This window comes from Stomoxys calcitrans, chromosome 2, assembly GCF_963082655.1.
Source record: "Stomoxys calcitrans chromosome 2, idStoCalc2.1, whole genome shotgun sequence".
Taxonomy (NCBI): domain Eukaryota; kingdom Metazoa; phylum Arthropoda; class Insecta; order Diptera; family Muscidae; genus Stomoxys; species Stomoxys calcitrans.
The window spans coordinates 19,662,285-19,687,045 of NC_081553.1; the positions used below are offsets into that span (position 1 = coordinate 19,662,285).

Genomic DNA, 24,761 nt, shown 5'->3' on the forward strand with positions numbered 1-24,761 from the left:
AAAATAGTATTATTGCCACTAGACCAAGATCGTCGATACTCACCTCGATAAACTTGTGGTGTAATCTCGTACGGGTGTATTCGATTCATGTCGATAACTACTAGAACTTGATGGCTCTAAGAGAGACATAGTACGATGATCATAGGCGCGTATTGGTCTCCGACCCATGGTGGCATATCCCTCGATATGACCACCGGTGGAGCTGCTCAAACCGCCCGCACTACTAGGTGGGATAATGCCATTCATGTTGTAGGAGAAACGTCTCTTGGGATTATATGTATTGTAATAGGCATTCGGGGTGTGGGTGCTGGAAGTGGCAACTTTACTGCTGCTATCATCGCCCGCCATACTCTTGTATCGTGATGAGAGTAGCGAACTATGGCCGAGCACATCACTATCTGCTGTGGCATAGGACCCATAGCGACGTTCCGCCAAGGTACCCGAGGGCGATGTGGGTCCCCGTATATCATTGAGGCTTTTTCTGGGTCTTGCCGGTGTCAGCGATGAGGAGGAATAATCATGATTGCTGCCATGACTAGTGTATGGCGATTTGTAGACTGGTGGCTTAAGATCTGTGCCTATGGGGCTTAGTTTTAGTGGCCGGAAGAATTCTTGAGTAATGTCCGGAGAACGAGCTCTCTCTTCGGGATAGATTTTATTGGAAGATCTGGTCTTCGTGGCCGACTGTTCGCGATAGTATTCACGCACAGCATTGGGACCCACTATGCTGCTGGTACGCTTGGGTTTCTTCTCATTGAAGCGACAATAGAAACTGCGTCGCCTTATGCGATCCACAATGCTCTCATTGGGATCGGAACTTTCACTGCCATCAACGGCGCTGGCACGACGTGTGGGCGATGACAGCATTGATGTGCGTGAGAGACGCGAAACTGTGGGCGAAGGAGTTGCTCCATACATGCGATAGTTGTCCTCGGAACACACCGACCAATTGTCAAAATACAATTCCGGCTCCTCTGTGGGCGAACGAAATGTTGAAGTGGTGGAGGCGCAGTCTTCTTGATAACTTCTGGAATCCGATGAGTAATTGGCTATATTGTCAAAGGAGGGTGACATTAAATTATTGTTCTGATTGATTTCGTGCAATGAGGATAGGCCTGAGCGATAACCAGACGAGCTATTGTTGTTGTAGCCTAGAGGTAAATGGTTATTATTATTGTTATTATTGGCCAAATTATCGGCATGTTGATTGCTTAGGCCGACACCGACGCCGCCACCTCCGGCAGCCGCCGTGCTACTGCTGGAGGAGCTGCGTGCAGTTGTTGTCGTCGACGATCTAGGATAGGGTGGAAGATTCGAGTAGATTTCGTTGTCATTGATGTAGGAATACTTCTTGGTGCTGCTGCTGGTACTGCGAGCCGCACCGCTGCTATTCTCCATGGCCTTGTCGGTTTTTGTAAGCTCCAGCATGAGACCTTTTCGCCTATCCTTATTTCCCTGTTGCTGCAGGGTTTTGGAGTCAGTGCTTAAGGATGGCTGCAGAGTTTTAGATTTTCCCGTGGCCGCTATGCATTCAGGGCAATTGTCGGGCACCTCAGCAGCTGGGGTCTTCAAATCGCAATTGCAACTGCCGCCAGCAGGGGCAAGAGATTTGCCACTGCGGCTTCTTTCGGTAGGCATTCTTTGGGCGAATTGCTTGGATTGCTCTTTCATCGAGAGAATGGCATCGGCATTTTGATAGATTGGCGAGGCATCCACTGAGTCGCCAATCTGGCGTTGAATATTACTGGCGGAGCGTACATTCCTCACCCGATTGCCGGCAGAGTTGTCCTTCTCATAGCGCTTGAAAAGACCCAAAACTCTATTGACTGACTTGCGGTTGAAGGTGCCCGGCATATCCTCCACACTCACCGCCCTCTTGATATAATTTGATTCTGAGGGTATGATGGGCTGGGAGCGTGGCACCGAAAGTTCTCGGAGATTGCGTATCATGGCATCAATGCGTGAGCGCTTGTCTCCCTTCGCGGGCTTGGTCTCAGAGGATCCCTTGCTGCCATCCTTGCGCTCCGAGGCATTACCGCCGTCACCTTCACCTGAGGCTGCTGGCACACTGTTCGACTTCTTGGAGACAGAACTTCCCAATGATTTGGTTTTCTTAACAAAAGATAATTTACCTCCGCTTGTCTTCTCGGGCGAGGTGGCTGCTGTGGCACTGCCATCGGCTATAGGTTTCTTTTGTGAGGGTATATTGGCACAGGAGTTGCTGGTGGCCGAGGCCCTGAATTTTTCGAATTTTTGGCCAATGGCATAGAGCAGACCCTTGTTGGGTTTCTTTTCCAGCGGTTTTTCTTTGGTTGCTGCTGTCACTGCACCATTTGTGGCTGGACTAGATTCTTTGGAGTCATCGCCCACACTTGAGTTGGTATTGCTTGTTGAGCTCGTGTTGCTGATAGCTGTGGGTGGAGAGAGTTTGGATTTTTTAACCACTTTAACTGTCTTTTTTACTGAGGGAGCAGTAGTAGCAGAGCTCGCCTCATTGATTAAGAGTTTTGTTTCCGGGAAGTTTTCGTTGGCAGTAGAAGGAGATGAAGTGCTGGTTTTAAGCTCCATATTGGGTGCTCCCTCCTCAATGGTGGCGGAGCTGGGGACAGTCTCGCCTGTCAGACGGGGACGTGTGGTCTTCTTTAGCTCTTTAGGTGCCATTAATTTTGAGGTTGGATAACTTTTGGGCCTTAACAAACGGCTCTCTCTTGCTGTGCTGCTAGCTGCAGCATTGGCTACATCCTGCTCATTGGAGTTCGCAGTTATTTCACCTTGCATCTCCGGAATTGTGGCTTGCTGAGAGATACTGGCAATTTTACCACTTGATGCCATTGTCAGGGGGCCACACATTTCGCCTGAGTTACCAGAGTTCTCTGAACCCAACTCCTTAGTGGGATAGGATTTTGGTCGTTTCAGTTTGGACACCGTTTTGCTGGGAGAATAACCCTCACCCGTTGCAAAGGATTTGGCCGCGTTAAGATCACCGCCGCCGGCTATTGGTGCTGGAATGTTCTCACTGGTGGGAGTCTTTACTGTCTCTGTAGATTTTTTCACCACGATTTTCTTAACCTTCTTGATAACCGTCGTTGTAGCCTTCACCGTGGTATCTGCATCGGTAGACGACTCCGTTGATTTTTCCTTCGGTTTAACCTTCTTTACTTTCTTCAAAGTTGAAGTAGCAGATTTTTCCTTCTGCTCGACTAAAGTGGGTTCGGTTGTGGTACCACTGCTCTCCTCCTCGCCCAAATGTTCTTGCTGCTGTGAACGCATGGAGGACAGAAGTTGTAGTTCTTGCAGTATTTTATCGGCCAATTCATGTTTGGCCATTTTTTCGCTTTTATCAAATTCACGGGGTCGCGATAAGCTGCGACGATTCCTCTTTAGCGTACCATCTTGTTGGGCAGAGCTGCCTGCTGCATCTAGACGTTCGGAAAATACATCCAGACTTTTGTTGCGTGCATGACGGGTCTGCTTCAATTTGGTGACAGTCTCAATATTCTCTGTGCTGGGTGTAGGAGTCTTCAGAGCATCCTCTGCAGGGGAAGTAGCATTGGCCAACTCCGCTGGAGATTCTTCCAGGGGCTGGTCCAAGAAATCGGGACGCAGCAGGCGGGAAATGCGTCTTTGCGAAGGTCGTTTGGCCACTGCGCCAGTGCTTTCGGTGGATGCCGAAGGTGAAAGACGACCACTTGGTGGCCGGCCCAGAGACGTGGGAATTTCAGAGTTAGCTGCCAGTTTTGGACCACCATTGGCCAAAGAGGCGCCGGCACCATTCTCCTTGCCCCCCTTATTCACATAAGGCGAATAGTACTTGTATTTCTCATTCACTTCAGTGCTGTACAAGGAACAGGTATCCTTCTCCTTGTCTCCCGGTTCTTTGCTTTCGTAATCATTTCTTAGACCATTTACACTGCGACTTGAAGATTTCTCTTCCGATTCAGACTTTTCTTTACTTTGAGTTGCTTGCGTGACTTCCTCCGTTTTGGCTATGGGTAACGTGGAACCAGGTCTGCCGCTACTTTGACTACGTTTGTATATGCGTGCAGAAGGTGGTGGATTTTGACCCGTTTGTACACTTAGAGTTCGAGACAGTTTTCTTGCCTGTGTGGGTGGTAATTTGGCCAGCAACTGTTCCTGAAAGCATTTCGGCAAGCCTGGTGCTATGCTGGACAGAGTTTCCAAATCCGTTTTGCTTAAACGCAGACGTGACAAATCCAAATCAGCCAAATCCAAAGGTTCATCGGGAACTTGTGCTCCTCCTTCGTCCATCGACTTTGACTTTTTCTCTGAGTTTGCCGATTTTCCTGGAATTAGAATGGGCAAAAGGTATTTGGCTGCTTTAAAAATAGGAAAGATTTTATTTTGTTCCAAATACAAATTCGTTAAATTAATCTTGACTTATTCTTGATTAGACTTCTATAGTACTCACCCGTAATGGTGGCTTCTTACATTTACGGTACAGATATGTGGCCCAACATGAAGTTTGAAAAATAATATAAAATAGACCAGATTACAACAAAACTTCTAATAACAAAACAATGTAAAAATGATTTGTGAGAATTTCCATATATACTGCTATAGGGATTTGTGGCCCTTGCATAAACCTGAATTCCTTCAATCGCAACACAAAAGTTTGTGGCAAAAATTCCTAAAGTTTGGATGCAGAGTGAATTTTGTATGAAATAACCCTTTTTTAGGTCTCACTATTTTTGATCTTCCTAGGGGGCAGATAGAACAAATATGCTCTTTTGACAATGTAAGCTACATAAACAGCGAGCTGAAAAGTTTTCAGGCTGACACATAGATGGCACTACAGTATATAACCAATATAAGCACATCGTGTATAAGAAAAAAAGTTTTTAAGAAAAATTTTCAAAACACCATATCTTTTTTTAGATTCTTCATTGATTTGATATAAAAAAACAACTCTTGTCTGAAACAAATGTTTAAGGGAAATATTTTAAAAACCGAAGCTAAAAACTCCACTCGAACAAATTTTCTATAAGAAAATTTTAATTATGGGAAATCGGTATGAATGTGTCTGGACATATAGTTTGACAACAACTCCATAAAAAAACCAAAAATGAGTTGTCATGTGGATATTCGCAGAGCAGTAATGGAATTTTCACACATTTGCACATTATTCCGAAAAACAATTATTATATCTGTATGAACGGATATAAGCACATTGTGTATAAGAACAAGTAAAAGCGTGCTAAGTTCGGCCGGGCCAAATCTTATATAACCTCCACCATGGATCGCATTTGTCGATTTATTTCCCGGTATCTCTTTTTAGATAAACAAAGGATAAAAGAAAAGAATTACTTTGGTAATTGAATTGAAATTTCAGCCAAATCGAATAAGAACTGGGCATTTTAGGGGCTTAAGAAGTAAAATAGAGGGGAGCTGTACCAGGCTAAAGACCGATTCAGACCATATTTGACACGTATGTTGGAGGTCATGGCAGAAGCCGTTGTACAAAATTTCAGCAAAATCGGATAATAATTAAGTCTTCTTGAGGCTCAAGAAGACAAAATCCCAGATCGGTTTATATGGCAGCTCAGGTTAGAGACCGGTTATATTTGGCACAGTTGTTCGAAGTCATAACAAAACACCTCATGCAAAAAATTCAGCCAAATCGGATAAGAATTGCGTCCTCTAGTGGCTCAAGAAGTCCAGATCCCAGATCGGTGTATATGGCAGCTATATCAAAAAAAAAACATGGACCGATATGGCCCATTTACAATCCCAACTGACCTACTTTACAATCCCAACTGACCTAGAAGTATTTGTGTAAAATTTAAGCGGATAGCTTTACTCCTTCGAAAGTTAGAGTGTTTTCGACAGACAGACGGACGAACAGACGGACGTGGCTAGATCGACTTAAAATGTCATGACGATCAGGAATATATATACTTTATGGGGTCTTCAACGAATATTTCGAGGAGTTACAAACAGAATGACGAAATTAGTATACCCCCATCCTATGGTGGAGGGTATAAAAAAAATTTCTAAGATATTTTTCCACACATCATGTTTTCTATAGATTCTTATGGAATGTTAAGGGTAGTTCCTAGTCTCGCAAGCTCGTCCGCTTTACAATTCCCTGGGATATCTCTGTGGCCTGGCACCCAGAACCGATGAATTTCGAACTGTTCAGCCATCTCGTTGAGAGATCTGCCACAGTCGAGGGCGGTTTTTGTGTTCAGAAATACATTTTTTAGGGATTTAATGGCTGCTTGGCTGTCTGAGAAGATATTTATGCCAATCGTCGTTATAAAATTATGTCTTGGCCATTCCATCACTTATTTGATTGCAGAGATCTTCGCTTGAAACACACTGCAGTGGTTGGGAAACCTTTTCGATATGACCAGTTCTAGATCTTTAAGAGTACACCCCAAAACCCACATGGGCGTCTAGTTTGGAACCATCCGTATAGAACTTCTGTTACAAGGGTAATCGTAGTTCCAATCGGTTCTATCAGGAATAGTGGTACTTTTATCAAAAAGCAGCTCAGGTAGGGTGTAGTCCCCACTGCCTGGAACATATGATATTGTATCAAGGATAACACAGTGTCCGTAACCGCCACATGATCAAAGAGAAAACTCCCTTAACCTCACAGCAGTCGTCGCTGCAATTTGTCTAGCCGCAATGTCCAGAGGCATTGCAAGTAGCATTAAATTCAGTGCATCAGATGGTGTCACGCACAAACAAGCCATCCTTTGGATCCCTTTAAGCATTGAGCAGTAGATGGGTTTTTGAAGAGCCGTCCACCAGACCGAAACACCATATAGCCAATGCATGCTCTACTTTGTTTGAGTCCAAAATTGTCACGGTGAGCAAATGCGTCCTATTTGGGAGCTGGTATGGGGGTGGGATGTCCCCTAGACAGTTGTTCACGAATGTTGATATCAGATTCGTATTCTACTCTAAAATACCTTTTATTTGAGCCCCATTTGCTTGAGTTTGCAAATATGTCCTATTTGTGGGGTGTTAAGAGGCTGGGGTGGCCCCATAGACACGTTTTTCCGAGTGTTGACATCAGATTTGTACATTACTCCCAAATACCTTTAATTTGAGCCCCTTATTGCTATGGGCGGTGATTTGGTGGAGGGGCCGCCTCCCCAAAAACTTGGTCGCTTATTTGGATATCAGATTCGAATTCTACTCTCAAATACCTTTTATTTGAGGCCCATATTGCCATAGTCGATAAATATGTCCGATTTAGGGGTGTTTTGGGGGTTGAGGTGGTCCCCCAAATACTTGGCCCCACAATTGGATATCGGATACGTTTTCTATTCTTAAATACCTTTCATTAGAGTCTCATATGGTCGAGACTGGTCTATATATATATATTTGGGTTTTTGGGTGGGAAGGCCCCCTAGGCAAGCCACTCAAAATTGTTAAGTTACTATAATAGAGCACCCAAAATTTTGCTTTAATCGCACCACCCATCTCCGAGATCTGGCGTATCTGAAAATTGGGGTAAGGGGCAGGGTCCGCCCCCCTTAAGATATCAAAAAATGTAGTACTCTATTTTCACCACGGTATCATTGTGCGCCATCTGTGAAAATTTCAAGAAAATCAGTTGAGCCGTTTTTGAGTCTATGCGAAACAGACAAACAAACATAAATAGAAACAAACACAAATTGATTTTGATACATAAGAGAAGAAGAAGATTGGTCTACTCAATTATTTTGTCAAACATTTTGGCGACCTGGCTAGCATTTTAATAACTTTTTTTCGCTAAATATTGTAAAAATTTATTTATAATTTTTTTTCCCCAAAATTTAAGTCTTTAGAGAAAATTTTTTTAAATGTTTGTTTTCGAGAAATCTTCATGAAAATATTAACTTCAAAGAAATTTTTAAGAATATTTTGTAAATATTTTTTCTTTAAAAAGAAATATTTTACATTTCGCAGTAAATTTTATTGAAATTTTGTCTTTAAATATACAATACTTTTATTGAAATTTTGTTTTCAATTAAATTTTTTTCTTTGGACCCTTGTCTTTAGAAAAATGTTATTGAAATTTTATTTTTAGTGAATTAATTTGAAATTTTGTTTTTAGAAACGTTTTATTAAAAATCATATCTTTAGAAAAAAATTTATTAAAAGTTTATCTAAAAAATGTTATTGAAATTTTGTGTTAATAACAAATTTTATTGAGAGTTCGTCTTACTTTTTTAAATTGATTGCCTTTGATTAATTTTTTTGACATTTTGTCTTTCTTAACTTTAAAGGAATTTTCACTGAAATTTAGCCTTAAGGAAGGTATTACGATCGCTTTATTTTTTAGATTAGAGCAAAAAAACTAGCCAATTTCATTCAATAGAAAATTATGTCAATACTTATGGTAAAAATTTTATACATTTTTATTGAAAATATTTTCATATAAAATATTTTCTTTGAAATTTTTGTAGTGTTTCAAAAAAGGAATCGCGGAAAACCCGGATTTTCAATGGTGAAAAACGAACATAGCTTCAGTCTTTAAAAGAAAATTGCATTAAAAATTTTTCTTTAGAGCAAATTGCATTAAGATATTTTCTTTGGAGAAATTTGCATTAAAATTTGTCTTTATAGAAAATTTCATTAAAATATGTTAACTTTAAAAAATATAAATAAAAAGGCGTTAAGTTCGGCTTGGCCAAACTTTGGATACCCACCACCTTCGGTACAAATATAAACCACCTTTCCTCATAATCCGGTGAAAAATGCATAATTTCTGCCCCCAAATCGAAATATCGAAATATGGTCCGATGAGGACCTAATTCGAAGCGGATATTGTACAAGTCATTGTTCAATTTTGTAGAACAAAATATTGGTATTTTTGGTACCCATATCCAAATATAGATCGATCTGAACCATATACGACACAGATGTCGAAAAGTCTAACATAAGTCCCTGTGTCAAATTTCAGCGAAATCGGATTATAAATGTGCTTTTTATGGGTCCAAAACCTTTAATCGAGAGATCGGTTTATATGGCAGCTATATCCAAATCTAGACCGATCTGGGCCAAATTGAAGATGGATGTCGAAGGACCTAACACAACTCACTGTCCCAAATTTCTGCGAAATCGGACAATAAATGCGACTTTAATGGGTCCAAAACCTTAAATCGAGAGATCGGTCTATATGGCAGCTATAACCAAATCAGGACCGATATGGGCCAAAATCGCAGAAAGTTGTCGAAGAGTCTAACGCATCTCACTGTCCCAAATTTCTGCGAAATCGGACAATAAATGTGCCTTTTATGGGCCCAAAACCTTAAATCAAGAAATCGGTCTATATGGCAGCTCTATCAAAATCTGAGACAAATTGAAGAATAATGTTAAAGGGTCTAACACAACTCACTATCCCAAATTTCGGCGAAATCGGACATAAATGCGCCTTTTATGGGCCCAATACCTTAAATCGAGAGATCGGTCTATATGGCAGCTATATACAAATCTGAACCGATCTGGGCCAAATTAAAGAAGGATATCGAAGGGCCTAACTTAACTCACTCTCCCAAATTTCGGCGACATCGGATAATAAATACGCCTTTTATGGGTCCAAATCCTTAAATCTAGAGTTCGGTGTATATGGCAGATATATCCTAATCTGGACCGATCTGGGCCAAATATGGATATCGACTGGCCTAACACAAATTTCAGCAAAATCGGATAATAAATATGACTTTTATGGGCCTAAGACCCTAAATCGGCGAAATCTGTATATAAGAGCTATATCAAGATAATAGCCTAATATAGCCCATCTTCGAACTTAACCTGCTTGTGAACAAAAAAAAAAAAAAACCTGTGCAAAGTTTCAGCTCAATATCTCTATTTTTATACTATATCTTGTATAAAGGCGGATTTAAAAAGGTGGTCTCACGCGAACAGCTGTTAACAGTCGGCCAGGTTTAACGGTATTAAGATGTCAGATCCGCCATGACCTTATATATGATTCGATCATATACAAGGTCATAATAATGATGAATTCACGCTAGGTGGATTAAAGAAGGTAAAGTCATAAGCCTAAAAACAACGAAATCAACGATACAACCTTGTGGGAATGGGGGTAGAAATTCCCACTCGTATGCCAAACTTATGTACACTGTCAAATTGACATTTTAGATTTTATTTGCATTGCCACGGCATTGGTTCGGCAGCCAAAAAATAAGAGATTTGTAATTACAAACGTATAAATTAAAACATTATTAATGTGAAAAAATAAACAGAATGTTGAAAAAACATTAAAATGTAAAAAAACCATTTGACATAAGAGTGTATTTGGATACAACACTGAAATTGGACATTTTTGTCAGCTGGGCTTATGACGTTCTCTTCTAAAATATAACTAGAATTTACGGTGATTGAGAGCGTTGAAAAGGGAGACAGACGGAAGAAAACGTGTTGTGTAATTAAAATGTGTCCGTCAATCTCCAATTAGATGCTTTTTCTCCTTTCCCCCAATAAAATTAAAAATTTTTCTGAAATTAGAAATTTTTATACCCACCAGCATAGGATTGCGGGTATATTAATTTAGTCATTCGGATTGCAACACATCGAAATATCCCTATCCGACCCTACAAATATATAGATTTTTGATCGTCCTAAAATTCTTAGAAGATTTGACGATGTCCGTGTGTTGTAATCACGCTACAATCAAAAATTGGGATATGGAGCTGAAATTTGGCACATATCCGTATTTTCTCTACACGCAATTTAAATTCTGAGCGGGCCAAATCGGATCATATTTAGATATAGCTGTCATAAAGACTAAAGTTCTAAAGCCCTTAACAGCTTTATTTATTATCCGAATGCGCTGAAATCCGACAAAATATGGTACAGATTGGAGGCCACCGTAAATTTGCATTTGCATGGGCCAAATTGGACCATATTTAGTATATCTGCCATATAAACCGATCTTCGAGTTGAGGGTCTTAAGCCCATAACTGCTGTATTTATTATCAGATTTCGCAGAAATTGGGAACAGTGAGTTTTTATTAATTGGGCCATATTCTGGTCCGATGACGGTCTTAACACAACTCTCATATAGACTGATCCGGTTCTAATTTGTTAGTAAATACACCAAAAATGTTTGCTGAAACAGCTGAAGTCTGCTAAAAATGGGACAGCAGTAATTTTTTGGTGAAGCACCAAACGTTTTCATCTGTTTGTAGATGGTAACACGTTTAAATAAGCCTAAAAATTCCTTAAAATGTCTAGTATTCTTGAGTCAAATCCAAAGGCGTGTCATCGAGCAACAAATAAACTTTTTTTCTAAACTTTCAGTTTTGGCTCCCATTTTTAACTATTTCAAATAACAGCAGGCAAACTATCTTCTAAAATCATGTTTATACTCAGAATTCACTGATAGAAGGTTAGGTCACATGCGAAAACAAAAAGTGGATAGGCCCCATGAGCATCATTAAGCATGTCAAATCTGCTCAATTGTTAAAACATTTTAATCTAAAATCAGCAGCCAGAACTTGCTGATATCAACAAGCAGTTGATATCAGCGAGTTTGGTCCAGATCGGACTTTTTTTCTATATAGTAGCTGCTAAGGGTTCATAAATGGTGTATTTTTCTCCAGACTAATCTAGTCATTCCGTTTGTAACACTCGAAATATTAATCTAGGACGTCGTAAAGTATTTATATTCTTGATCTTCTCGACATTGTGAGTCGATCTAGCCATGTCCGTCCGTCTGTCGAAATCACGATAGCGGTCGAACGCGTAAAACTAGCCGCATGAAATTTTCCACAGATACATAGTATTGATGTAGGTCGTTGGGGATTGCAAATGGGCCATATCGTTCAGATTTAAATATAGCTCCCATATATATTGATCTCCCGATTTGACTTCTTGAGACCCTGGACGCCACATTTTACTGAAATTTTGCACATATTGTTCTGTTATGACTCTCAACAACTTTGCCAAGTACGGTTCAAATCGGTCAATAGCATGATTTGACTTCTTGAGCCCTTACAAGCCGCAATTTTTACCGATTTGGCCGAAATTTTGCATATAGTGCTCTGAGGCCACCATAGCGCAGAGGTTAGCATGTCCGCCTATGCCATGCCATGACTCTCAGCAACTGTGGCAAGTACAATCCCAATGGATCTTTAACAGGGACGTAGCCAGGGAGGGGGTGGGGGGGGGGCGTCTAAAGAAAAAAATTAACTAGTTTTATTCTAAACAAAAAATTACAGTAACATCTTTTAAAATGATAAAATTTATTTTCAAGTTTTTTGTCTGTTAGGGCGAAAATCTTTTAATATTTATCATATTCAAAAAAGACAACATTTTGCTGAGGACTGGACCGCCTTAAAATTAAATTTCTTAAGGACATATTGTAATGAACAACAAAAAATTAATTTTATTAATATTTTATGACCATTTCGCGAAGAAAGGTAGATTTAATTATTTTGGCATAAAATCGCATCTGTTTTCAATAGAAGTAGTATTAATGTCATAAATTTCGTTTTTTTTAATATAGAATGCAACTATTCATTAAAACGAATTCCAGAAATTTCACTCCTAAGAATTTTGAGAAATTTGTCATTAGATTTTTGGGATATAAAAAATTGACAACTTTCGACATGTTTCGACAATAAACATGATGGGAACATTTGTTATAACACATTTCAGTCCTCCACTTAACGTTAATCCAAATTTCATTACGATAGTTCTTTCCTAACTCGAGCTAAAATTTTTCTGAGGCAGCTCTATTCTTGGGTATTTTTCGTAGTTAATAGGTTAAATAAATTTTTTTAAAGACCGAGTACCAATGCAATTTTTTCAAACTGTAAAATTTTTGTGATTTTTTTAAACAAAAAGTTATTAAAAGTTTATTTAAGCCAAAATCTTCATGGAATTTTCTTGACAAACATTTTTTTTATAAAAATTGTTCCAAAAGACATACATTTAGCAAAAAGATAAGATATAATTATGTATGAATTTTCTCTTAATTCTTGTTTTTTTATTTTAATTGAAATTTTATTTAAAATTTTAAAAAATGTCTTTAAATCAAACATTTTAATTGTTAGTCTGAAAAACTTTAGTAATATTTAATTATAAATTATTTGAATTACATCAGCAATGAAATAAATTATTTTAAGGACTCGGAAACACAAATTAAGTAGGTGTTTCACAGTGAAATACCCATGTTATTCACGATAACTTTTTTAAAAAACTAAAAAAAAATCTGATAACATAACACTTTTATTAAAATTTAATCATAAATAATAATGACGAATAAATAATAAGGAATGCCCTAATGAATGAAATCATGTATTGAAGTAATCGTAAAAATATTAATTTTCACTGTGAAACACGAACTAAATACCCACCTAATATTAGAGAGCAGACTTTTATCTATGAGAGCAAGTTTTATATTACACTCACGTTAGCTGCCAGGTCATTTGACATCCATTAGTTGGCAAAGAAAGAAAAAAGTTTACTTGCAGTTCGTGTTTCTGATATTTAGTTCACCACCTTTTCTCATTTTATCTCCAATAAATTAGGAACAGTTACGGACTTATAAAGACACGATGGAAATCGGAATAAGCATATACGACAATATTTGAATGTAATTTTTATCGGACATCTTTTCCATTGAAAGCGGATTTTCGTTCGATTTTAATAAGTTCGAAGAAGAAATTAGCGACATTACTTAAGCGGGGAGTAGATGGTTCTTTAAAAAATTGCTTAATGTTTTCAGTTTATTTGCATAAAATTTTATTGGAAAGAAGTCATTTAAAATCAAAAGACCGACACAAACAATAACCTGTTGAAATCATAAAACTAGTTTGAAAAAAGAAAAAATTCCATCAAAATACTAAAGCTGATTCGCCGAAACTTTCACTATAAAACTGAGATATTCGCCAAGACAACCACACTTTGAAGGCTTTGAAAGTTAAGGATCCGCCTATAAATAGTAGTGTCAGCTTTGACTTTATGACCAAATGTCACCGCCGATGAGTCAGTCCCTGCTGAAAATTGAGGTATCTTTACTAATTTCACAGTAATTGTCAATTTTCGATTTTGAAAAAAATGAGGGGCTGAATTTTTTAACGCAACGCTCATTAACGCCCTCATTCTGTTCTGGCCGAACTACCACATATGTGAACGAGTAAAATCTTTCGAAATCTCTCTATTGTGAATTATGTATATCTTTATTGAACGAGAAATTGCATTCGATGAAATTTCGGACTCAGCAAAAAATTATAGACGAGTATCAACTAGTTGTCTCATCCGAATCTTAAAAATCTTTAGTTGCAACGATTAGTTGAAATTTAAGAGAGAGAATAATTTTTTTTTCTAATAAAACTCTTACTTTGATCATTTTTGCACCACGTAATGGATTGATTTCCACAAAATAACGCTTAATATAGATATATGAGTACTTTATTAGCAAAAAATTGTAGCAGATTTTGCCAAAAGGCGGCATAGTTTTTTGTCACCATGTTACGCTTGAGGTGCATACGGGACCTAAAAGCAAAATTTAATCCTAGCAAACATCTGAATAAAAAAATGACAACTTGTTGATACCATTGGTGGACTTGACAATATAATGATGTGTGATGGGTTAATGAAATTGTGGGCTTTCCAAAAATCAAAACTAGACGGATATTGATAGATTTAATGCCATATGGTCACATATCCTATATATTCTACTACAATTCTTAGACCATTACTTACCTTGAATTGCTTCTTTAAAGCATTTCCTGCAATTTTTGCCAACATTTTCTTATGTTATTTTTCTTTTCAAAACACATACAACTAAAAGAACTATTTGGTAAGGGCTCCTTTTGAATTTAATGTTGGGCAACGAAAGCCTCCGTGTTAAAAGTAAAAACACAAACAATCCAATTTTTGAGGATGTAAGTTGCCAATCATTTTCACAGCGGCATTATGGACGAATGGACGACGGATGGTATTAATTCGAAAAGAAAGATCATAGCAATAAAACATGGAACATAGCAAACATTTGGTACTTTTTTTTTCATTTGGTTTTTAGCAAAAATGAACTGCATGCAAACAAACAACAAGTAAAAACTATTTAGGTAAATTAGAAAAACATTATCTTTATTAATTTGTTTGGTTTTTAATTTAAAATTTTGCTTTCTATTTTGTTTTGCAATTTCTATTAAGGTTTAATGTCAATGTTTAATAATACTATGATTAATAATATGAGTTCATATTGTTGTTATTATTATTACGTTTATTATTTATATTAATAACTTGCATTTCTAATTGCTTTATTTTAATTTTTCTTTTCTTTTTTGTGTTGGAAGACAACGTAACAATAATAAATAAAATAATATGATTTATATATAAACACGCACACACACATACTAATATGGACATATGTATGTAGCATGTATACATATGTAACAAATTGCTTTTTTTTTCTTTTTGTTTTAATTAATGTATTAGTCATAATAATGGTATAAAAATTACAAAACAAAAATAATAATACTTAACTTAAAAAATAAAAAAAGAAATACAAAGTTTAAAATATAATTAATGTTAAAAAAAAATATATAGAACCATTTATAGGAAAAACTTAAAAAAATACTAACAAAGTTGTAGAAGTGTAAAAAGCGGGAATTCATTTTGGGATTTATGTTATGCTTGTTCTTAAAACGATGAAACAACATTTTTATACGCCTAAGAATCACACTACTATTAAGCGGAGTTTACACGGCACATCATGATCGTACTCATCGTTTGTAGGTGTTGATTACATCTTTTGCCTAAAACGGTACATCATTTTTTTCTTTTCTTTGATTTTATTTAATTTTTCATACTTTACTTCTCATTTCTCTACCTTATTTGTCACAGAACGTGTTCTTCAATTACTAATTACACATTTCTTTGTAAACAGTAATCGATAGACGTTATTCATCGGAAAAAATTAAATGTTTTGATTTTTCGGCTATGACTGATGGTTATGCGTACATGTGACGAATACACCTTTATTTTCACCAAACTATTACAATGACCATACATCAGATGTGCCATGTAAATTCAGCATTAGAGCTGACAAACTATCGATGGCACTATCGATAGTTAAATGTTCCTGTCTACTATCGATGAAAATTAATTTGTTGTTGAAATGTACCCTTTTTTTAGTAAAAATTATTGGATTAGCCAACAATTTCATAATACGTAAGCCAAAAGTTGGTTTTTTTTAATAGAAAGTCTCAAAATTATGGCTAGATAACAAAAAGGTACGGAGACCACCGTAACGCAGATATTAGCATGTCCGCCTATGACGCTGAACGCCTGGGTTCGAATTCTGGCGAGACCATCAAAAAAATTTTAAACAGTGGTTTTCCCCTCTTAATGCCGGCAACATTTGTGAGGTACTATGCCATATAAAACTTCTCTCCAAACAGGTGTCGCACTTCGGCACGCCGTTCGGACTCGGCTATAAAAATGAGGCCCCTTGTCATTGAGCTTAAAACTTGAACAGGACTCATTGATATGTGAAAAGTTTGCCCCTGTTCCTTAGTGGAATGTTCAAGGGCAAAATGTGAATTTGCTACAAAAAGGTACGAGTTTGTCCCATATTTGCCCATTTTGTGATATACAATACGAGCCCTCAATAGGTCGAGTGCTGTAGTATATAGCAATTTTGTATGTTTGACTTCTTGCGCACATATTGGGTTGCCCAAAAAGTAATTGCGGATTTTTCATATAGTCGGCGTTGACAAATTTTTTCACAGCTTGTGACTCTGTAATTGCATTCTTTCTTCTGTCAGTTATCAGCTGTTACTTTTAGCTTGCTTTAGAAAAAAAGTGTAAAAAAAGTATATTTGATTAAAGTTCAATCTAAGTTTTATTAAAAATGCATTTACTTTCTTTTAAAAAATCCGCAATTACTTTTTGGGCAACCCAATAGAATCCACAATTGTTGCCCGCAGAAATGTGGTATGGCTATGGCTACTAGCCAATCACGCTGAAATTTTGGACGTGTATCCCCCAAACTCCCGGTTTCACTTGAACCTCTAAAAGCTGTAATCATTGGCTGGTTTACCAGAGAAGACCATGAAAGTGGGTCTTAGGAGTGGGAAATTCCAATTTTAAGTGTAATCATCAAAAGGACAAAGCCCTAAATTGGTTAACGGTAGCGTGCATGGCAAGTTGCACGTATTTTTATGCTCCTTGTTTCAGTCGATTTTGAGACGGCATGCACAGTGGTATACACATCGTTTTCTGTTTTTATTTTAAAAACAATAATTTTTTATGATTAAACGCTTGGAAGGTAAGTAAGTTTTTTTTATTTTATGTTAACTTACGATTTCTCAGGCCGAACATTTGTAAGGTGCTTTTAATACAATATTGATATATCGGCTCAATCAATCTGCCAAATAAAGCTCGAGTATAGCTGATTGACTGTTGTATAGAGCTCAACCCAGTCGAATTTGCGCATTTTTACAAATTTTGTTTGAAAATATGGATATTTAAGAATATTTTTAGCAAATTTGTCCATGCTATCGGTAATCAAAAAGAAAATATCAAATGGGACGAATATGCTCCAAGTTGCCTTATTATCACGAGGCTATGAAAATTTATTTCATTGTTAACTCCACGAAAAATTAACGAAACGGCTTTCGTTGGAATGAGACTAGAGCTAAGAATCCAGCAGAATCTTCAACCAAAGTAGACAATGATTAAGTCAATGGTGGAACGGGGAAGGCCTAATGAATTATGATAAACAAGTAAGAGCGTGCTAAGTTCGGCCGGGCCGAATCTTATATACCCTCCACCATGGATCGCATTTGTCGAGTTCTATCAGCCCAATTCTGAAAACTCCCTGGGAATAAACTCCTAATTAATTTCTCCCTCGAATAAAATCCTCCTATTCTGATTAAATGGGGAGAGAAAATTTTTGGGAGAGGGAATTTCGAATTCTCGAAAACAGCTGTTTTGCTTCAGCAGTTTTATTTTGGTTAAACATTTTACTATTATTTATTGGAAAAATAACATAAAATGGAAAAATAAGAAAAAGAAGTTATAAAGGTTGATAAAGAAGTTTACAAACATGTTTACTATTGCTTTTGTAATGTTTGTTTAAATTTTTGTATTTTAATAGTGCACAATTATGGCCTACAGCTTGTCATCATATTTATGTGTTGTGATAAAAACTTTCCGTCTTCATCCAACAATCGTTGGCTAAATTAGATGCTTCCAGAGTGGTCTGGTAGACAGATTAATTGTGGCGTGTTGCCCCTGGTTGCATGCGGGCCACACATCCTGCATGTTGGCGTTTTCCCTTGTCAAAATGAGTTAAGGTGGCTGAATCGTACGAATGCTGTGGTGGTCTGCCTGATACGCCGTTTTATCTAAAGGCCTACTTTTATGGAACTAGAACTTGAAGATCTAATCGACATTTCCGTGCGGCGGCCGCTTTTCTTGGTGGTTGGGACGGCTGCTGGACATAGTGCTGCCGGAAAGCGACTTATGCTAAATGTGGCGCCAATTATCTTTGAATTATTGCCCATCTTGCACATCATTGAGTGCCGCCGGTTTCTACTTTAAGCTCAATGATAAGGGACCTCCATTAAGTATCCGACTCGGAACGGAGTGCCAATGAAAATGAAAAACTTAAGAAAATCTTCTTTAGTGTGTACATGACACATTTAAACCGGGAAAACCTAACAAAATTTGTACTTGGCAGCTCAACGAGCTCATTCTGTTTTTGTTTTCTTTTTATGACATGAGCTTAAGATCGAAACGCGAATAAATAAGGAAATGTCAGGAAGGAAATAATGTTGACATATTAGCAACACTGTTCTGTTGATAGTCAACAAAAAAAAAAGACGAATGCCGAAATCAAACAAACATCTACCGCTACAGCAGTAGTTGTTATTTTTTTTTATTGAAACAGCAAGGAGATGTCAGTTGCCATATCGACATAACAGTTTTCGCTTTTTTAGCTCACAAAAACAGTTGAAATTGCAGACTATTTCGCAAAGCGAAATTTTAAATTTAAAAAACTCAAAAATAATTCTTCGTAACACATCATTTGTCCTCCATTTGTTAACAGAACAAAATATGAAATTATTTCATTCTAGGAAGTGATAATTTGAATGTTCTTAACAAAGCAATCATTAATCTATTTAATTAATGAATGAATTTTTGTCAAACGAAAAATACACCCCACCTCACGTGGCTCTCTCCTTTTTCTTCTCCTCTGTGTGTTATAGTGCAAGTGTTTGTTACAGATTTATTGGGCGTATATGTTTGTAAAAATAAATTGTTGAAAATTTTTTTTCACTCTTAATAGTGTTTTTATTGCCTATTTTGTTTTATGTTGTTTTTGTTTTGTATATAAGCAGCTGCCTTGTGTTTTTAAATAAATGTACGACGTTAAGTGTGTAAATAGATATGTTTTAATCATTAATAAGATATTTTTTGCATGTATAGGTATATATTTTCACAGAATCTAGAACCGTAAAATGCATTCAAAATTTTTTAAATCAATTTCTAAAATTATTTCATCTATACAAGACGCAGAAAGACATTTTTAAAATGTGAAAAAAGATAAAAATATGGAGAGACTGTTGCATATCAAATAAAAAAGGTATTCAAATTTTATACGGTACATCCTTTTGCATGGTCATTGTAATGAAAATAAAGGTGTATGCGTCACATACATATACACTGAACATCAATCATGGAATCTAAATCTTTTTTTTGGATGATTACCGCTTAAAAATAAATGTGTAATTATTACCTTAAAGTTGTCAAAAATAAGGTGTGTCCAAAATAAATTTACAATTTGAAGAAAAAGGAAAAGCTGTGAAAAGAAGTAATCAGAGAAAATTTGCTTAGGGGGTAATTAACCCCTAGGTGGATTTTCTCGCTTATTTTTTTATGGAGAATAAATGCTTACTAAACGAATTGGCTTATCCCCGTCTGTTATTGTCGTTTGTTTAACAAACCAACACTGGTAACCATTTAATATGCTTACCAGTGTTGGTAAGCATGTTAAATAGAACATATATGGTATCACCATTCAATCAGAATGACAATATTATAAGATTTAATGATTTAACGTTCCGGTTCTTGCTTGAATTAAAAAAAAAAAAAACAATTATGAACCGCGAGAAACATTAATTTATTAATAAAACTACTTTCTTTTTTATATATGATTTCGTCAGAAGAGTGTTAGCGTTGATCAACGTTAAAATTCATTGAGCGGGAAGAGCGTTTTATTTGTCCATTGCGAAACCTGACGGACTTTATACTTCGTCAGAACACAAACAAAAGTCCAAGCAACAACACACAAAGAAGACTACAGTATTGAAGCAGAGTTGATTGGTGCCGATGTCGTGAGCATTTAATTACATTTTCAATTAATTGAAGCGAAATTTATACTGATGCAGTGACAAATCGCTACTATTTTGCTCATAGAACTCAGTATAACTTTTACGGAATGCGTTCGCATTTTCTTCGTCACCATTTTGTTTATAATGCGTTTTGGCAGCTATTTCGACGTGAAGTCAAAGTATTAAGCTTAAGCTAGCGAATCCGCTAGATTGGGAAACAAAACAACTCAATCGATTAACACTTTTGGGAAAAACAATGGTAACAATCAACACGTACACTCGATGAGTAAACGATTGATGTACCGTGTAAACTCCGCTTAAGGTAATGTACACATTTCCGTTGTTTAGAAATAACGACATTTTTGTTTAAGCGGAATTTAAATAAACAGCAATATGAGCCATACTTATAGTCCAGCTGTTTAAAGTATCAAGTAATGATCTATTGTGAATTGTTTTTGAAGAGCTTTTGTGTTTTGTGACTATTACAGGAATTAACATGAAAGTGGGCAAACACATAAAAATAACAAGAAATAAAGAAAATATTTTGGCATCCTACCGGGGAGGTTGTAGGATGATAAGCTTATAAGGTGAGGTCATGCGAACACCTGAGTACAATTTTTTAATTTTGTTTTGATTTTGTAGTAAATCTAATGTCAAATATCACAGCTGCGATTTTTTTCTCAAAAATTAAAAAGATGTTCTATTTCTTCCTATTTTCCACACATAAGCAACAAAACAGTGTTATAATTATGAAAATACAAATATAAAACACATTTAAAGAAGATAAGTTGCAAAACAAGATTATTTCTAAAACTTTGACATTTCAATTTACGGCATTTGACACTCTATGTATTTACGTTGGGGGTAAATTTTTGTTGTTATGCTCATGACGCTACCTCTTAGTTGTATATTGGTTGCTCGACAAGAACAAAATTACAGTCCACTATGAACGTATCTGGGTTATTCACGCTGAAACATATATGAACCAGATTTCTTACTCATCATGTGCAATGCGAGGATTATATTTGGGAAACAAGGTCTAAAGATTGCAAATAATTTTTTCGAATATCGAAAACGAAGGAAAAAATACTATAGAACAAGACTATGTACAATCCAAAGGTATCCCCATTAGGCTGATATTTCAATGGAAATGATTGGAATTAACAGTTTAAATGAAGCGGTGCCTTGGAAAATAAACCGGTCGCCCCGTTTAAAGAACAGAAGAAATGCGATCCATGCTGGAGTGTATATAAGATTCGGCCCAGCCGAATTTGTCATTTTTCTTATATTGATTAAAAAATTTTGTAACGCTTGGATTTTCTAGATTCTGTTCATAAAATGGACGTTTAATACAATTTTTTTCTTAATGAAATGAAATGAGATTACAGGTATTTTTTCATTACAGCTTTTACATTTTTTTAGATTTAGATCCTATATATACCGATCTTCTAATGGATACAATTTTGAAGTTTTTTTTTACTTTCATTATTCAACCATGTAAGAGATTGTTTCCAAACACACAATCAATAGTGAAAGTTTATGACGCTCCCAACTAGCTTCATTCTTACTCATATTATAACGCCCTTGGTGTCTCTGAATGAAAGCTCTCTTGTATTTGAATAACGGAATATGGGCATAATAAACATTCACAATAGCTTATTTGCTTTTCAGAGCCACTATTGTGTTGGAGCTTCATTCATGATTTACCGTGAATTGATTAGCTTTACTAGTGGTCAATTACAAGCAGTAAATTAACAAAGTAATCGAAAATACTCTTTGATAGTTCTTTATCTATTTATTTTACATAAACAGAAGGCTTCGAACGCCACATAGTCAACCCCATTATAACGAAATAGAGTTCATTGAGGTCTGTTGGTGCGAAAATAATTTACACGTATAAGTTATTGCAACGAATGTTAAAATGTTGCAGCGATATATTACAGCTAGAATACAAGTTTGCACGGAATGTTTACACAATCAGATCGTTCTTATGGGAGTTTTGACAGATGTTCAGTAAAAAATATGGAAAGTGTAATGAAAACATGACCCGTAACGAAATGATTAATGAGTGTTTCTTTTTATTTCATAGCTTGGCTATACAGCAGATTTTATATTAATTTTATTAATGTTTATCGTTGTTGTTTATCTTTTTAAAGTTTCGTATTAAATAATTTACTAGAACTGATGGTTTTCTGATTGATATTGGTAGTTATTAATTTGGGTTTAGTTGTGGCTGTGTTTGTTGTTTTTGCTGTTGTTGTAGTAATGGTAGTAATATTATTGGTAGTGTCGTTGTTGCTGTTGTTGCTAGTAGTATTATTGGAACAAGTAGAGGAGGAACTTCTTAAACTAGTATTGGGATCATGCGATTTTGAAGTAGCGATGGTAAAGCCAGCTGCAAAAAGCAACAAAAAATAATATGGAACATAAAAAAATAAAAAAAACTTATAAACTACTTAATAACAAAAGATTTAATTATCTCAACAAAAAAATATTATTTCAATTCTTAAAAAATCATAAAGCAAACCATAACATGAACATATCATTTTCATTAAAAAATATTTTTAAGCAAAAAAAAGGAATAATGGATATATAAACAATGGCTTTTATTAACAATACGACAACAATACAATACAAAAATTAAAAATAAAAACAAACTCAAAAAGATAGACATTTTCTTTTTAATAAAAAAATTATTATTTGTTAATTATTAGCGTTCTTCACTTGCACGTATCGTATTCAAAGTTTTGGACAATTTTCTTCATTCTTCTTATATTTTTGTTGTTTAATTTAACAAAATATGTTTATTGTTTTACACAAACAATTTATAAATCATTTCAAAAACTTTAACCATTTTATAACAAAGGTAAACAAATCATACGAATTGTATAAAAAAAAACAATTATTTAAAACAAAATTCTGTATTTGTCATCTTTTTTGGTTTGGTCATCATCTATGGATAAGGAACCAAAATAGATTTACTAATTACTTAGGTAAAAAAATTATTTAAAAAAGCCCAGAACTCTGAGACGTATATATACAAAGAAAATACAGGTTAATAAATTAATGAGTAAAGGTATGGCAGGATACAAGAAATTTGAAAATTTCGAAGAATTTTTTTTCAAAGAAAAAAAATTTAAATACTCAGAATTTAAAAAAAAATATACACAATTTAACATTTTTTAATTGAATTGGATACAAATAAAAAGAATATTTTACAATAAAGTCAAATGTTTTGTTGCAGAACTCTTTTTATTTATTTTCCTTTTGCTTGAAGTCATAAACAATAATTGAAAACCGGCGATAAAATTTTAAAAATTGTTTTATTTATGTAAACCCCAATATTTTGAAAACCTCCGATGCGCGTCTTCTGAAGTGAATTTTTCTGAAGACGCACACTGGGGGTGTTCTAAACATTGGAGTTCGAGCTTAATCAAAATAAAAAAATCAATAGATTTTTAAATTTTTCATTAACCCAGGATTCATTCAACAAGGTTAAGCCAAGCGATCAGCCGACATAAAATTTTTTGAATTTTCTTCATTAAGCTTGCCACACATGCCATTGTTTACGTTTTTCTTACTTGGTTGCAATGTGCGTTTGTTCATATTCAAATTGAATTCAAATTGAAGAAATACATAAAATTAAAATATTTCAAGCCGTATTTGGAAAAGATGTATAATAAACAGAAAAAATAATGCGAGGATGTGCAATGTCACAATAGGCAGATTTTGACAATCTTAATGATGTTCATGGGGCCTATCCACTTTATGTTTTTGTAAGTGTCTTAACCTTCTGTTAGTGAATCCTGACATACCCCAAAGGAAATTACAAGTTCAAAGTCAAGAGAATGATTGGCTAGAAATCATCGTCAGTGCCATTGTGAATTATATCCATCTCTCTTCGCAGTGGCACTGAATGCAGTGATCTAGCCCATCATCGAAACCCGTCTTTCGATGTTATGCCATTTGTGTACTGAACGACTGAAGCTGGCAACTTCTTTTCTTCAATTTCAACAGAAAGAAATTCAAATTTTTAATAACATTCTAGTTATCATTAGTTCCATTAAACACCTTGGGGTAATTAACATAAAGAATTAGTGTATTTAAATGAGCAACTGGCGGAACGGCTAAATAAAATTAAAATTTGAGAGTAATATATTTTTTTAATTTTTGTAAAATTTTCAAATTTCTTTCTTTGCATTTTGTAGTTTATATTTATAATACAACCATAATTCTTTTTCATCCAGTTTATTTTTTACATTATTTTGGCTCTTTCGAATTAGTGATTTAAAACTTAAAGAAAAAATAACAATAACATTAAGAAAATAATATACAATTATTATATAAATAAGATCTCTAGTTCGCATATAAAGCTTTTTTCGTTTTAAAAATTTGAATTAAAGAAAATCAACTGCCAGTTTAACTGGT

General features: G+C 35.6%; 1 protein-coding gene across 7 annotated transcripts in view; it reads right to left on the bottom strand.

Moving 5' to 3' along the window:
- LOC106080367 (mucin-19) overlaps window positions 1-24,761 on the bottom strand; it is a 99,354-nt gene that overhangs the window by 941 nt on the left and 73,652 nt on the right. For 6 of the 7 annotated variants that reach the window (XM_013241716.2, XM_059363237.1, XM_059363232.1 and 3 more), the window contains one exon: window positions 44-4,304. In XM_013241716.2, the coding sequence (XP_013097170.2) occupies window positions 44-4,304 (4,261 nt within the window). Of the gene's footprint in view, window positions 1-43; window positions 4,305-18,903; window positions 22,729-24,761 lie in introns of those variants that run through there. The other variant, XM_059363238.1, reaches the window with a different exon arrangement.